This window comes from Vanacampus margaritifer, chromosome 2 (genome assembly GCF_051991255.1).
Source record: "Vanacampus margaritifer isolate UIUO_Vmar chromosome 2, RoL_Vmar_1.0, whole genome shotgun sequence".
In the NCBI taxonomy this organism is placed as follows: domain Eukaryota; kingdom Metazoa; phylum Chordata; class Actinopteri; order Syngnathiformes; family Syngnathidae; genus Vanacampus; species Vanacampus margaritifer.
In genome coordinates this window covers 43493220-43509340 of record NC_135433.1, presented here as the reverse complement: position 1 = coordinate 43509340, position 16121 = coordinate 43493220, and the positions used below count along the sequence as shown (strand labels likewise).

Sequence of the window (16121 nt, the reverse complement as noted above, 5' to 3'; positions counted from 1 at the left end):
CTGCGAACTAAATGCACACCCACTTTCTCTGAGACCTCAACGGGCTAGTGACAAAAGTAAACTTTATCAGTAAACATTCTGTCCAAATGAATTCAAAGCAATCAATTATCCTTCACATTTGCAATGCCAAAGTGCAATGACGATTGGCCGTCTGAAAATCCCAGAAAAGGTTCTTGCTGACACTTGTGTAAGCTACAAGTCAAAACTTTGACTCATTGAATAGTGTAGTGGTTAGCGCAATCGCCCTGTAAGCAGCAGGTACCCGATTCGCAACCCGCTCAGGTTTGGGTTGTTGTTTTTTTTTTCCCTCCTTCCCTCCTTTTTCTTTCCTCTCCTCCCCTCCTCCTCCACGATTTAATGCGGCAAGTAGCCATTTTGTTTCAAATGTATATTGAAGAATTGATGGCTTGCGTGGCCAAACACAGAGATCCTGCAGCGGGCTGCACCCGGCTCGCCGGGGGCATGACAACCACGCGGGGAGAGGCGGGGTTTTACTGAACCGGGCGTTTTACTTCTGCATTAGAAACTGAAGAGGGTCTTCTGCCCAGATTTAGTCATAACTGTTTTAATTTCCTTATTTACCCAATAGAGCTTTGTTCTGCGGCTGTATCTTTGTGAGTGTTATCACAATTTCTGCCAGGTGCAGACATGACTGAAAAACCTCCTCTATTCCTCAAATGGGCCATTGTCTGTGTTTGAATGATGTCCTTGAGTTTGATCTCATGTCCGGTCAACTCCGGTTGAACTGTTTACTGGAAACTGTGTGGTACCGCCCTTCAAGATAGTATAAGAATATTGTAAGTCCTCTGTAATCTTCGCACTTGTGAGAGGCTGCAGCCATTGTCTGTAACTCACTTGTGCCCGGAATATTCTGTAGAAAAAAAAGCTTTGAAGGAACTGTTCATCGATCTCCAGCCTGTATCCAGATAACCAACATTCTCACTACCCGAAAGAAAACGAACATGCGGAGGAAAAGATCTCCTCCACAACAAAACATAACCAGCAAAGCACTTAATGGTAATATAAAATTACGTCGCCAAGGTAAGATTTAATCATTATATGCCTATAGTTAACTCTGATAGGGCTTAAAATACCGTGAATGGAAATAAGGGGAACCGGTTCAATTGGCTGAGATTCAGCTGTGTTTCCTCCCACAACAGCGCTAACGGTAACTTCTAACTGGGCTAGTTTAGGGAATTACTAAAAGAAAGAAAACTCCACCCATGCGCACAGTTAGACTGCAGTTTGAGCTAGACTTGCGCTGGGCACCAAAATATGGCCCTATTTATTTAAGTTGCAAAAACACAAATGTACAGAAAACTCCCACTATTTGTGGAGAATAGGGAAAATCCATGAGTAATTCCCAAGGCTTGAATTTTTTATTTATTTATTTTTTTGCGGACACATCAATGATTTAATTCGATGAGCAATTTCTAACTTTGTGGAGCTTTTTTTTTTCCTTTGTAGGTCAATCGCAAGGACCTGAAGCAAAGGTTTTATTAAACAATAAAATTACGACAATATAATGAATGAACAATTGGTTTTCTTTTTATAGAATCAATAGTTATTATTCCTTAAATTTACATTGTGTGTAACAGCAAATTGAATTTTCTTGTCTGGCAGCAAAGTTCAATTGAGCTAAAAAAAGAAAAAAGATGAGATCTACTACGAACTACTAATTTATTGTGCAGAATTCAAAAGTCAAAATCTAAACTCTGGACTGTATTGTGAAAACAAACAAACAAACAAGCAGTATTACTGGTAAATTATAAGTATTTAAATATTTCCTACTTTAATATACTTTATACAGTGAATTTCGAATTGCGTGGCCAAAAAATGAAACTGCACACTGATGTCACATCCACAGACAGAGAGCGGGTAATTCGAACCCGAATCCAGTCTAAAAGCTATTGGCCAGAGCTTGCAGGAATACCCATTGTGAACAGCTAAGGTGTTAATCTACTAAGTAAAAGATGTTTAACTCATGAAGGGTCAAATTAAAAGTCTATTGCAAAGATATTTTTGAGCAAATTCCTACACCCTATAAACAGATTGGTCAAATTGACCCCCCCCCCCCCCAAAAAAAAAGGTTACATTTGACCAATCTAGCTGGTAGTTATGTCAGACAGATCCTTTGGTTAAAACAACCATTCTAGAATGGTTGGTGTTGTCAACCAATATATATTGGTGATTGGGCCAACCAAAACAAAAAGACATTGGTTAACCTGTGTTAGAGGCTGACTTTTTTCCCGGAAATCCCGCCACTGATTGTCACAAATTCATTGTCCGCATTTGAGCCATCCCCTGAAGGAGCAGTGAGCAGCAGGAGGGGCAGCGCTCGGGAATCATTTGATGATCTAATCCCCTAATTCCAACCCTTAATGCAGAGTGTCAAGCAGGGAGGCAAATTGATCCCATTTTTATAGTCTTTGTTCTGACCTGGCGAGGGATTGAACCCACAACCTCCTAGTCTCAGGGGAGATACTCTACCACTAGGCCACTGAGCTCATCACGCCTAGCGACCTATCTAGACACACATTACCATTTTTAAACACTATATTTATATATTATAATATATTTTATTCACATAATAATTAATAAATAAATTTATAATACAATAAATTGATACAATAAATATATTTCCAAGTGCGCTATCAAGACTTCCTTTCTATTTTAAGCAATTGTATTGGTTGTTTGGCTAACCAAAAAAATTGGTGTGCCCGTAACCACCCGGTATGGTCAATGACCAATCTATTTTTTAATCAAGCCAATATGAGCTTAACCTACTAGATTTGTAGTTTTTTGTTAACCAACCAATTTTTAGAGTGTACAGAAAGCAGCTTATTAAATAATTTCCGGTTCAATTTAGCAAGTAGATTTTCTCTCCATAATCAAGACACTTATGAATTTGCCTGCTATGTTCAAAGTTGGATGTTCTCTGCTTTAACTCAAGCACTTAATTCCCGTGGCACTAGCCATGCTAACCTTAGGTTAGCTTCTTTAGCATAGCATCTCCGACTTTTCTCGCCATCCCATCGTGAGTATGACACTTGTCGTAAATGTAACTTCTTTACCGCCACGCAAGCGATGATTACTGACTTAGGAGTGACTCTGCGACGTGTTTTGGCGCGCTAGTAGCCCGACCAAAGCTGTTGCTAGCGAGTTTTTTCTGCGTAAGTAGCACAGAACTTCCCTCAACCTCCGACTGTCCGCGATAAGTGCCGTGAGCCCAGCGAAGCTTTTTCAGCCAGCCTCGGTGGTTCTTCATCTACTTTTACTTTTTTTTTGATGATTGTCCCAGAGTTTGATTCTCAGCTTTGCTATTTAATGTGGTAAAGTGTATCGCAAAACGCCAATTCTGACCCGCAAACTGTGATGCGAAGCCACTTATTTTGAGCCCTGAATGCCTCCCTGGAAACGTTTATACTGTTATACTGTAATGACCTATAGATGCCACAAGATGGTGGTAAGGGACTACTTTTGTCCAAATGAAGCTCCACAATACACTTAAACTGTTCTTTAGCACCAAGATGGCACCAAATTGCTTTGGCTCGCACACAAAAACAGCAAGTGGGATGAGATTTTTCAGCAAAGTAGTGGAAAAGGTCTCCTACATTTTTAAAAAATTATCATTTACATCTGATGAACCACAAATACGCGGTGGTTCACTCCAGCTAATAAGTCGTAAATAACTAAATAATAAAAAAAAATTTGAAATAAGAACAACTTGGAATACTTCTGTCACAGAACAGATTGTGTTCAACTTTCGAGGTTAATATATAATAATAATATAGTCAGACAAAGTTCAACGAAAGGGCGCAACAGAGGCCAGAGGACACGCACAAGTCCTCTGAGAGTCTGATGTGAGAGCAAAGGAATGCCATTCAAATAGGAGGAGGCATCACCTTCTGTCACGGCGGATCAGGCCCGTCGGAGGCTCGCGGCGGGCGACAATGCATCAGTGCATCTGTTTGTGTGTGCGCGCAACAGGTGGACAGCCGAGGGCGGGGAGTCCGCTAGTCTGGTGTATTTTGCTCCATGACTCCATAGTGGAATTAGGCAGTTGGCAAAGAGTCAGCGCAGAGCTGCAGTCGTGAGCGTGGAAAAAACAAACAGTAGATACGCATCTCCATGTGATTGTCATCGTCTCATTGCACAAGTTTGGCTGCAACTGCTATGAAAGTGCTTTGTCATCATATTTTTAGCTTGTAAAAATGTCCGCATCTACTGTGTTTTAAATAATCTCTTCCAGACAGTCATGTTTATAACAACAAGTAATGATGTTTTTTGATATAAAAAGCATGCAGAATGACTACACCAGTTTACAAGTGTGTCCTAGAAACCAGTCAACTATTAGAAAAAGCACAATGGATTTACTGTATGGAGGCCTGGAAAAAGATGCAAAGATTCCAAATTAGCTCGCATATTTTCCCACAATGGAGCTGCAGATTTATAAGGACGTGCGGGCCAGCAGTTGCTGGTGAAGCACTTTCTCAACCTCCCGCTGTTGTAAATATCTGCCACGTTGGCCTGGCGCCCCAGGAAGCCGGGGCTAAAGATGGCCGCTTACATCACCAGAGCAATGGGGACCCCTTTAATAGCCAATATCTTTCTCTGGGGTTGGACTAAGGCAGCTGCACTATATGAGCACAATACACTATGGTTGGGTATTGCTCTTTTTTAATTGCAAAAACAAAAATACTGAATATTAATATTTGTTTTATAATATATTTCAGAGATTTCCTGATTGTGTGTCATTTTTTTTTGACTGTGTTCATGGAATTTCTTGCTGTCCTTTCTCTGCCTGTTACCATAGAAACATCAATCGAAGTGCTTTAAAGTGGAAGTGAAACTTTAACTTAATATGTTATATGTGACCTCACTTGTCTTTTCACATGACATTCTGATTAATATTACATTTGTGGAATATGAGTTATGCAGCAAAATCCAGTCATTTTTCTCCATATCAGGGGACGGCCATTTTGCCACTTGCTGTCAACTGAAAAATGACGTCACAGCTGCTCAGGTCTCAGGCAACAGCCAATCACCGATTTTCTGAAGCTGAGCTGTGATTGGTTGTTACCTGAGACCTGAGCAACATTGATGTCATCTTTGGTCGACAACAAGTGGCAAATTAGCTGCCTTCGAGGTGGATAAAAACTAGGAGTGGGTATCTTTGAATGTCTCACAATTCAATTCCGATTTTTGGGTCTGCGATTCGATTCAGAATCGATTAGCGAATAGGAACGATTTTTGATTCAAAATGATATGATTGACAATGATTTTTGCTTTAATTTATAGATGTTCAAGGAATCGTAACGATCTACTCCAGTTTGACTCGCTAATGCTAATTAGTGCTCTACTCGCGGCACTTTTATCACTCAAAAGAACGCTCCACGCTGCAAAAAAACTGCTTTTATTGAAATAACTTGATTGTGACTTTTTCCTTCTACTTTCTAATGTGGTCTACAGTGTATCAGACCGCGTGGAACCACACTGCCCCTAAGTGGCCAAATCGGGTCCAACATGAACAGCGCTCCCAATAAGAGGCACACGCAAACAAAGGGAAGACAGTATAAAATAATTGAAATCAAATCGATTTTGGGACATTTAAAATTGATTCTGAATTGTACTAAATGAGAATCGTGATTCTTATGAGAATCGATTTTTTGGCACACCCCTAGTAAAAATGGCTGGATTTTGCTGCTTAACTCACCAAAATACCATATTATAGATCAGTGGGGCTGCATAGAACATATTATTGTAAAAAAGAAAATTGGGGGTTGACTTCCCCTTTAATATATCTTTAATGGTACAAACGCTTCTTCCTTCCAAATTCTGCCTAGCAATAAGTGGGTACGTGATATAACCAGAAAAATACCGTTTTGTTTTGTTTTTATTTCGGACTTCTCAAATAATTCCAGTAGCTCAAATATGGGTTTCAGTTTGAAATTATACACAATATTATACACGGTAAGCACAGGATTTTATGGTAAATACGTCTTAATGACTTTAGCGTAATTTACTCCTAGGGTTCTTCATTGTTTACTAGTGCAGGTCTTATAACACCCCACCCCTGTAATGATTACTGTGTCTATAACGTGCTGCATGGTTGTTTTTTTGCTGAAACTCTCACCACCAAATATATCACCTCTGTATTTGTTTGCTCTGAGAGGGTCAGGTAATTTTTTTAACAACGCTTTAGGGAGAAAGGACAAACTTTTGTAAAGGCGCAGAAAGGGCGTCACACAATAAAGCTTGGAAGGATACAAAAGGGGGCGACGGCAGCAAATACAACATTCTCAGCAACTTTGGTGGGAAGTGGAGCTGACTGAAGGGATTAGGTTCTGAGGGAATGCTCCTAAAATTGCATTCTTGAAAGCAGATCACTCAGCTGAGCCAAAGCCATTCCCTGTACCTGAACCTAATCGACCTCCCTTTTCACACACAGTGAAAAACAAGCACACTCAACATCATCGCCTGCTGAGAAAGGAAAAAAGGAAACCTTAATTATCAGCGAACAGTCTGCAGTCCAATTAAAGCAACAAAACCAACACATGGTAAGCGGCGGCATTTAGGGTAAGATCGAGGACAAGTTTCAGAAAAGTTTAAAAGGTAACAACACTCAAAATGAACCCGCTCAAAAATGTGGGACAACAATGCCATGCTACTAGTTGGTGATGTCACTTTATACTGAATTTACACTTCAGGACCAAGTGCCGAATTTCAATTAGGAACTGATTTAACACCTGCAAGATATTCAATTTTTTTAGACACACTTTTCCGCAGTGCTGTTGTCATAACAATAACAACTAAAACAATGCATGTAATAGGCCCTTGAATCATTTACTGGCATAAAAAATATGCCAATAAATAAAAAGATTATCAACTTTGTCCCTAATCAGCTCATCACATTGGTTATTAATTAGATGACCCGTTACTAAGACTCGATAAGGTGCTACACGTCATTGGATAAGATCGGCAAGCGTGAGCTCCTACTTGCCAAAGAGTGAGTCCACATTTAGCTCCACAGCTTTGGCCCCTTTGTTTGTTATAAACGGTAGAAGCGCATGCTGACAGTTGGATTATAGATTTATCACAGTAGCTAGCTATGATGCGCGGCAGTAGTCAGAAGCTAGCTAGTGCTTGCTAAATAGTGAGCCAATTGCTAAACAAAGTCATTTAAAACAGTTTACTAATCATTAGAGTGTGATTAGTAACATATTTATAAATCCTTCCAAAAAAAAAGGGTATCCTTCTTGTCAAATGGAACCAAATATCACTAAGGTCCAACGGTTCTTCAGCAGCACTTTTATCAGAATAAGCTCCGGCTCATCAGATGGACCACAGACAGCAGTAAAGCTCACTATGTTTGCCTCACATGCTCAGCTCACTCAGACAGATAAGCGCATGCACGCCTCTTAAAATACATTCCCTAGAAAATGGAGTGACTGGATGTCTGATACATGTTGTCCATGTTTACAGCAACAACGGCCTGCCTGATGCTTGTGGATTGTTGTGCCGCGGTAAGCGCTCCCGGAAAAGAAGTCCGTATTTTGTTGTGGACAGATGTGATTGAACCACAGTGTTGAGCAGAGTAGCCAGGAATTGTAACCAAGTAAAAATAGGCTACTGTTAGTTTAGAAATATAATAATTTCATGTTAAATAATGAATATATAACATTCAAGCAAATGTAGGCATTTTAAATAATGAGGACAGAGTTTTATCAATCCTAAATAAGTTGCCCGCCTCTTCACCCACACCCGTTCCCGTGAACACATCACCCTTGTGTTTCAAAACCTCCGTTCAAAATTCTTTTAATTCCATTCAAAGCTTTCCATAATTTGGCCCCTCCACATCGCACTAACCTTCTCCACCAACACACTACATCTCGCTCTCTCCGCTCCTCTGGTTCCAACCTTTTGTCCCTCCCCTATAGCACCAAGCTCCGAACCTGGGGAGACAGAGCCACTCTCTGGAACCCACTGCCCCAATCACTCTGTGCCTGCCCTGACCTCTCCACTTCTCCACTTTCAAAAAAGAACTCAAAATCCATCTGTTCAAAGTCGCTTTTAATGTCTAATGTCTAGTATTATGAATGTTTAGTTTTCTACTGATTTTATTATTGTAATAATTTTATGTCTTGGACTTATTTCTTTTTTTATTATTATTATTCTCGATCTTTTTTGGGGGGACTTTCTGTGACGCGTCATTGAGTACCTTGAAAAGCTCTATACAAGATAAATGTATTATTATTATTATTATTATAACCATAAATACTGTACTATATTATTTTTGGTGGTTTATATTGTTTTTGTCCAAAATTAAGGTGAGTATATGGTTGCTTTTTTAAAGATAATATAGCCAATGGCACTCACTCACCATAAATAAATTGGGGGGGGGGGGTGGAATTACAGACAATCAATGTGATCGGAATCGGTATCAGCCGATTTTACTCATTGATGATTGGCATCAGTATCGGCAGCATAAAACCCTGATCGGAGCATCCTTAGCTCCTACGTCATGTGATTTCTTTATTGGCTTAATCCCTTCATACCAAAAAAAAAAGGAAGCGGCCGGACTAATATATGCAATATGAATTCAAATGTATAACGGAATGTACGGTGTTCCACAGGGTTCAATTCTGGGGATTCTGCTGCTTTAAATAAACACTTCCTTGAAAGCTGCAAGGAGATGGGGAACACAAGAACATAAACCAAGGTGAACAGAGCCGAATTTGCTTAGAGGGATACTTGACTTGTTGAGCCATTTTCAGCAGCAAAAAGTTAATATTTTGTCCAGATTGAATTTGGTAACTTCATTCTTTTTCACGTACAATTAATACCTTTAAATACTAATTTTTCCACTTGCTGTCGACTGAAGATTACATAACCTGTGCTGAGGTAGCGACCAATCATGGCTCAGTTTGTTGACCAAACCCAGAAAACAGCTGAGGCCTGATTGGTCGTTACCTATTTTCTCAGCACAGGTGATGTCATCTTCAGTCAACAGAAAGTGGAAAAATGTGTTTCTAAAGTTATTGTACAAGAAAAATTCTGAAGTTATCAAATTCACCCTGGACAAAATATTAAATTTTTACTGTTGAAAATGGCTGAATGCGTCAAGTATCCTTTTAAAAGGCTACTCTTTAGGGCAGGGGTGCTCAAGTTTGGTCCTCGAGAGCCCCTGTCCAGCCTGTTTTCCATGTTTCCCTCCTGCAGCACAGCTGAAAATAATGATCAGCTAATCATCAAGTTTTGCAGAAGCCTGATAACGATCCTGATCATGAATCAGGTGTGTTAGTGGAGATAAACATGGAAAACAGGCTGGATAGGGGCTCTCGAGGACGGAACTTGAGCACCCCTGCTCTAGGGATGGACTGATAATCCGCTGGGCCGATTATCAGTGCCGATATTTGGCATTTTGACAAATATCAGCATCGGCCTTTTTACGAATCTGGAGGCCGATAAAGCTGGTATCTTACGCTCAGGTGAATTCTTGCGAATGTAGCAAATTTAGGGTTTTCATCAGGATTTGTAAGATGTTCACAGACAGTTTTTACTTGTCGCAAAAACATTTCAAACATATTCAGACAATTTTTCACTGACTGCGAAGATCTTTTGAACTTTACGAACCTTGATGAAACCCCCAAATTAGCTACAGTGGCAATTTTGCATGCATTTTTCATTTAGGAATTTATCTAAATTTTCACTTTCTAAAAGATGATGCTGACACTATGAACTCCCTATAGTTTTTTTATTTTTATTTTAATTAAGGAATTATGTTGACATTTTTGAAAACTTTATTGGTAGTAGAAAACTTTAGGGAACTATTTACTGGCTTAGTTTTTAATTTAGCTAACACGTGCTGATGACCCTGGAAGCTTCCTGAAAATTTTTTTTATAATTTGTAAACAAAGCTGTCTATTCTTTTTATATGCTTAAAATAAAAAAATTAAAGTTTTTTTATGGTAAATTTTAATACTAATATTTTCTCTTACTGCAAATGAATATCGGCTTGAAATATCAGTTATCGGCCTCCTTGACTACTAATAATCAGTATCGATATAGGCCCTGAGAAAACCATATCAGTCTATCACTACTACTCTCCCTTTCATTTTATACATCAGTAAACCCTAGACCTATGTATTGAATTTGAACCCCCTCCCCTCCCCCAACATAATTTAGTTTTCAATAAAGAAGGATTCGTTTAATGCACATAGGAAACTGGTGGGGTTCAGTACTTCCAAAAAGGTTAACAACAAGTGATTTAGAGGGTTTTATGCCCACTTTTCACATATATATGTCTACTCGGTGCTGATGTTAGACATGGTCTACACAGGCGTGAGGTTTAGATCAATTCCCTGCCACCGCATTGTAACTCTGCCAGCCTTTTGCTGATATGAAAATCAGGATCTGCTGGCACTGGCGCTACAAAAATAGAGCCCAAAATCAAAGTAGCTCACAAAATCTAGCTCCTGCGGGTATCAAAAGATTAATCATGCATTTTTTTGATAGACGCATACTGATAATCATCCAAACTTGAGCATTTGCCCCCCCCCCTTCTCATCAAAGTCAGCAAAGGGCTGATAATTGAATGTCTCTGAAATTCTGAGTAATTATGCTGAAGCTCACGTTGTTGACAAAAACACAAACTAGTTGAATTGAGTACAAAATGTCTAAGAAAGGTATGGTCGTTTGGGTTCACGTATTGTATTCGTTCCAGTAAACTTTGCCAGGGGTTTAGACTGTCGTCGGCCACAATTCTATAGTTGCAGTAATGGTTGAGAGAGCATGTCGCCAACAAAACATATGTTTGGAAATACTTGTCTCTCAAATAACGTGTTTCTTTACAGTTGGAAGACCATCATCTTTTTCTTCAAAGGATCAGCGGAAATGATTTGTTTAAAAAAGGAAAACAGTAAAGAAAAGCACACTTTGAACCTCAGCTCACACATCAACAGTGCCATTATCTTATTTATCTGCTGGCAGAGGTATAGAAAAGCCACCTGCGCTAGTCTTGAAAGAAACCACACAACTCATTCAGCTGGTTCGAGCCCACATACTGCACCGACAATGTAAATTATCCTTCAGAATGTGCGTTTTCTTTCATAATATATCAACAAAGCAATCATTGATTTGTACAGTATTCCAGAGTTATACAACCTTGAGCTCTTCATAAACAGAGATGGCAAATCCAGATCCAGAAAGTAAAAATCCGGCCACAGTTTGGCTTCAGCCCCTCGTGCTAGCTGGCAAGCTCCCTAGCAGGTGAACAAACCCCCGAAGAGCTAGCGAGGGAGCTAGCTAGCTAGCACCCGGGGCTAAAGCCGAACTGTGGCAGGCTAGCTAGCTCCCTAGCAGGTAAACAAGCACCCTGGAAGTTAGCTAGGGAGCGAGCTAGCTAGTACCTGGGGCTAAAGCCAAACTGTGGCAGTGTTTTTACTTTCTGGACCTAGATTTGCCACCTCTGTTCATAAGCAATTTGAAGGTAAACTAGGCTTCAATAAGAAGAATATTATCTCCATCAAGGCCACGGGAGCATAACATGAGATATCATTGGTGGCAACAGCCAGAAATCAACCATATCATTTATGACACTCCATTTGTCAGCACATTTTCAGATTTTGAGTCTCTAAAAGTGACTAATAAATAAATTTTTATACATACACTGTGTATGTGGTGCATGGACAAATTGCCAAACAAAAACAGCCCTTAAATGGTTGTTTAATTTCACACTTTGCTGGGCAGACACTATTTGTATACAAGCAATTACAAAGTCACTTGTACATAACATGTCCCCTTTAATACAACAAATAAAAACGGTATGACCCACAACAAAACAATGATATTTTTTCCCCACATATATGCAATATTGCTTTTAAAAATGACTAAAAACACAAAATGCAACAATGGCAGGTGAGTATTGTCATGCTGCTAATAAAAAAGAAAAATGAGTGTCAGGTGTGTGTGCTTGTGTTAGCAGTTGATGTGTTGTGTGGCTAGGAAATCGCACCATGCCCTTTATAGCGCACCATAATACAGTGTAACGCTCCCGCTCCCAAATACATGGAGCATTACCACATATTAAACTCAGACGTCCCCAAAGGCCCTGCTCGAGTCCACGCACATGTAGCCGTATTATATTTAGCTATGCAGGGTCTTTGCTTAGCTTAAGCATGGTGAAAGAAAAGCAAACGCCAGCTCCTATTATGTGCCGCTGTGAAAGTCAAAAAACAATATTTATCTCCTCCAACATCATGCCTTCAGTCTTAAAATTATTCTCATTTTTGATCCAAAAGCAGAGAATTTCTGTCTTTTGTCACAGTGGATAATTAAGCCTGAGGTGCAAATTTAACAGGCCACGAGCCAGACTCCTGCCACAGGGTCCAATGGTCAATGGGAGCATATTTGCCATTTGCCAGCCAGAAAGGCATGAATCTGATTCTTGGCTCACATTGAACAGCATAGCTCGCCTCACATGACCGCCAGTACCAGGAGTGATGACGCAAAAACATCACAACAAGTCACAATTCATCTGGCCTACCGTTAAAAGCCATAGACACAGACTCCAGAAGAAAAAAAAAGAAGAAAAAAAATTAATACAAAAAAAATGAAATATAATATAAAAGCCATAGACACAGTGTGGGTCAAATTCATCCCTTTAATTCCCTTCCAAGCATGTTGAAAAGTGAAAAAACAACAACAATATAGTTGCAGCTGCTTAAGAGTTTGCAAAACAACCCATCAGCAAACAAGATGATGATCTACCTACCTGTCCGAGGTCCAGGGTGACGTTCACCTCATTGTAGCCTAAGCCCTTGGAGAGAGGGGGGCTTTGCCACCAGCGCTCCGTCCCGTCAATTGCATTGGTCACCGGGTGGGCTTTGCTCGGGTCAGCCGCGTTGCAGTAGTCACAGAACTGGCCCTGTGTTACATCAAATAATTAGTTAACACAAAAAAAAAAGTTACAAATAAAACTCCTAATGTTTTCTTTGGCTTTTGGGGCTTTCTTGTATCACTTTGCTTTATTAATATTGACAATTCCGAACATCCATCTGACATTTCGAAATCAAAATAAACCTCACAATTACGATCCAAAAGTCTAATGCTTTTCAATGGACGGAGAAGGTCATTTCACTGAGTGAGTTTTGACATAAATTAGACATAAGACAAGAAGTTCCCGGATTTTGTGTGATCATGTTTAATGTTGCGCCTTGATACCCTGGTCCACCTGGGGAGTAACATTATTCACTTTTATGTTATTTACTTTAGATAGTATAATACTACATAACCTATGTTTCAAATATTGTTTATGGTTTTATTTAGATGCAGAAAAATAGCTTAATCCCATTTGGAATGGTATATATGGAATTTTCAGTTTTTTTCAATTTAGGGTACAGTGGAGTATTTGGGTCATAGCTCCTCTAATACTTGAGATAGAAAGTTCATCTTGGACTTAAATTGAAGGTTATTAATGTGGGATGTTTTTAAATATACATTTGGGGCAGTGATATGTATAATAAAATGTTTGAAATGGATCACTTTTGATGGTAATTTGTCAGGCGGAGAGACTTTTTTTTTGTTATTTTAGGGTATGTTGAGGGTGATATTTGAGAATTAAAATACAGGAAGCCCATAATTATTTCCCTGCTAGTTCCCCCATGTGTCAGTATACACCATGCAAAATTTTAGCGCTTTCTGACCATTTATGCAGTTGCTGTACCTTGACATTTGCAAATACAAAATTTCACCAGAAGCTTTTCCCAAAAGGGGTGTTTCTTGGCCCCTGTGACCAAACGGCCCTGAGTTGGTGGTGGTCCCTGTCAACTTGTGATGGCCCAAGGTATGAGATAACAGGAAATCATAGTCAAAAAAAAGGTAACAAAAAACATCCTGAGGAGCGGACCTGGCTCCCGGCCTATTAAGGCTTCATCTACACATCACAAAAGAGCTATTTAAATAAGCAGGTAGCTCAAATACTGACAGACTATTTAAGTGTCTAGGTGCTCCTGTTTTGGTTAGCATTAGAGTTTGAGCGGGCTCAGAAACTCTTTAATGCCAGTGTGTAAACAAAAGCATGTGTGAACTGAGACCAATAAAGTTACCCCAAAAAATTGTATGGGTAAAGGTGTGAGGGTTATTTGAGCGAGGCCTTCATATGTCTTAAATTGACTGATTGGGGCACAATGTCCATTAAAGGGACAGTCACTATTTGAGGAAATATGGATTGTTACGTGAATGTGTTCCTTAATGTTGACTATTTCATCATTCAAATGCAATAGTAGGAATAATGGTTAACTTATTTTTTAACTTGGACCTTGACCTTGACAATCTTTATATCCTTCCATTCATACAGCATTTGTCCTCATTAGGGTTACTGCTCTGCTGGAGTTTTTCACAGCTGACTTTGAGCGAGATGCTGGATACACCCTGGACTGGTCGTCAGTCAATGCCAGAGCACACATAGACAAACATGCAGTGGGCAAATGAGATTCTTCACAGAATTGTGCATGCATTTGGAATGTGGGAGGAAGTTCAAGCACTTGGAGAAAACATACGCAAGTGACCTGAAAACTCCACATAGGAAGAAGGTCCGACGTGAAATTCAAGCCCGGGACCACCGGGAAACTGTGAGGCAGACATGCTAACCACAAGACACTGTACTGAACAAATATTGAATTTTTACTTTTAAAAGTTGATTGCAGGTTTAATTAAAGTTTTACACTGACTACACAGTTCAAATAATTGCAGCCATCTCATTAGAACATTTAGGCAATATGTCCAAATACAGTAACCCCAAGTAAAGGGCTGAGCATAAAAAGCCCATTTATTATGTGTCCGGAAATTAAGTTTAGACCTTGAGGAAAATAATTTGACTCCTATTGTCCACCTACAGTGTATTCAAATGCTGGCATTGTCTACATTTCATCGTGGGACTGCTATTATTCCTAAAGTGATGTAGAGCCCTTACACTTCTACTGCTGAGGGCTATTTCCTTCACACACAATGGAGTAAAACTCCAAGGATTTCTGGCAGTTATGAGGCAACAGGAAACATCCAGAATGGAGGCTTTGTACGATTAATAAGCAAGTATTGCGTGTGCAATCTTACCCGAATATTTTGAGTGGGATGTCTAGTGGTTGGTCCCCCGACAAGTTTACAGTACAAATCAACCCTCGGCGTCCCCATCAACTCATCCTTCCCGCAGGTTGCTGTTGCGGAAATCCTCGATCCTTGCGCCAGGTTGAAGTACGGTGGGCTCAAACTAAAACCAGTGAGTCCATTGAACGTTTCTTGTGCACGCGTGCACCTGCAAACAATAACAGAGACAAAAACTGCGAGGAGGTGAGCTCCCGTCACCTCTCTCCCCATGTTCCACAATAGAGGTCTCGACTAGAGGTCTGGTCATCTGGAGAACCCTGAGCAGCGCCGCGTCCTTGTGTGTTGCGCCATTTACGCGCGGTACTTCCTCAGCACAATACTTTCCCAAAGTCCAGCCTTTACCGTGACAACCCACTGGAGGAGGAATTGCCCCAGGGACGCATGTTTCCTTGCGGAAAGCTTTAAGTTCGATGTTCCGTTTTGCTCACTGACGCACTCAGGTGTCACTCGTCGACTAGTTGTGACTGCTCGTGTGGTCCTCCTGTCGCGATTTGTCCGTATGGAGGCAACTGCACTCTCTCTGGACTTAAGTAGAAGTACTCTGGTAAAGTAGATGGGCTAATAAGTACTTTTTTTTCTCCTTTTCTTTTTTTTACTAAGTACGCCTAACTTTAACTTAAAGTAACAATATTTGTTTTTACTATCATATACAATGCCCATTTTGATATCTTATTACAAGAAAAACTCTCATGTTGCCGTTTTTATGCAGCTAATTAACTTACATATGCTACATCAATTAGCAGAAAGTACAAACAGGAGGAATATATATATATATATATATTGTATTTACTGTCTATACCCCTATTTGTAGTTCGTTACTTCCCACCGTTGTGATTTGCATACAATTTTATAGTAAGATAACTTTTTTTCCAATAATGACTTTCGACACGTTACAAATGTCAAACAAATATTTTGAAGAAATCGTTTAGGTAGGTCACCAGCCAGCACTGTCGAAA

The 16121-nt window shown here is 39.8% G+C and overlaps 1 protein-coding gene across 4 annotated transcripts in view; it reads right to left on the bottom strand.

Moving 5' to 3' along the window:
- Positions 1 to 16121, bottom strand: part of LOC144043286 (laminin subunit alpha-3-like) — a 119013-nt gene that overhangs the window by 97276 nt on the left and 5616 nt on the right. For 2 of the 4 annotated variants that reach the window (XM_077556727.1, XM_077556730.1), the window contains exons 1-2: positions 15115 to 15662; positions 12776 to 12928 (exon numbers count right to left, since the gene is read on the bottom strand). In XM_077556727.1, coding sequence (XP_077412853.1) covers positions 12776 to 12928; positions 15115 to 15375 — 414 coding nt within the window. In that variant the 5' untranslated portion in view covers positions 15376 to 15662. Of the gene's footprint in view, positions 1 to 11166; positions 11191 to 12775; positions 12929 to 15114; positions 15663 to 16121 lie in introns of those variants that run through there. The other 2 variants (XM_077556728.1, XM_077556729.1) reach the window with 2 other exon arrangements.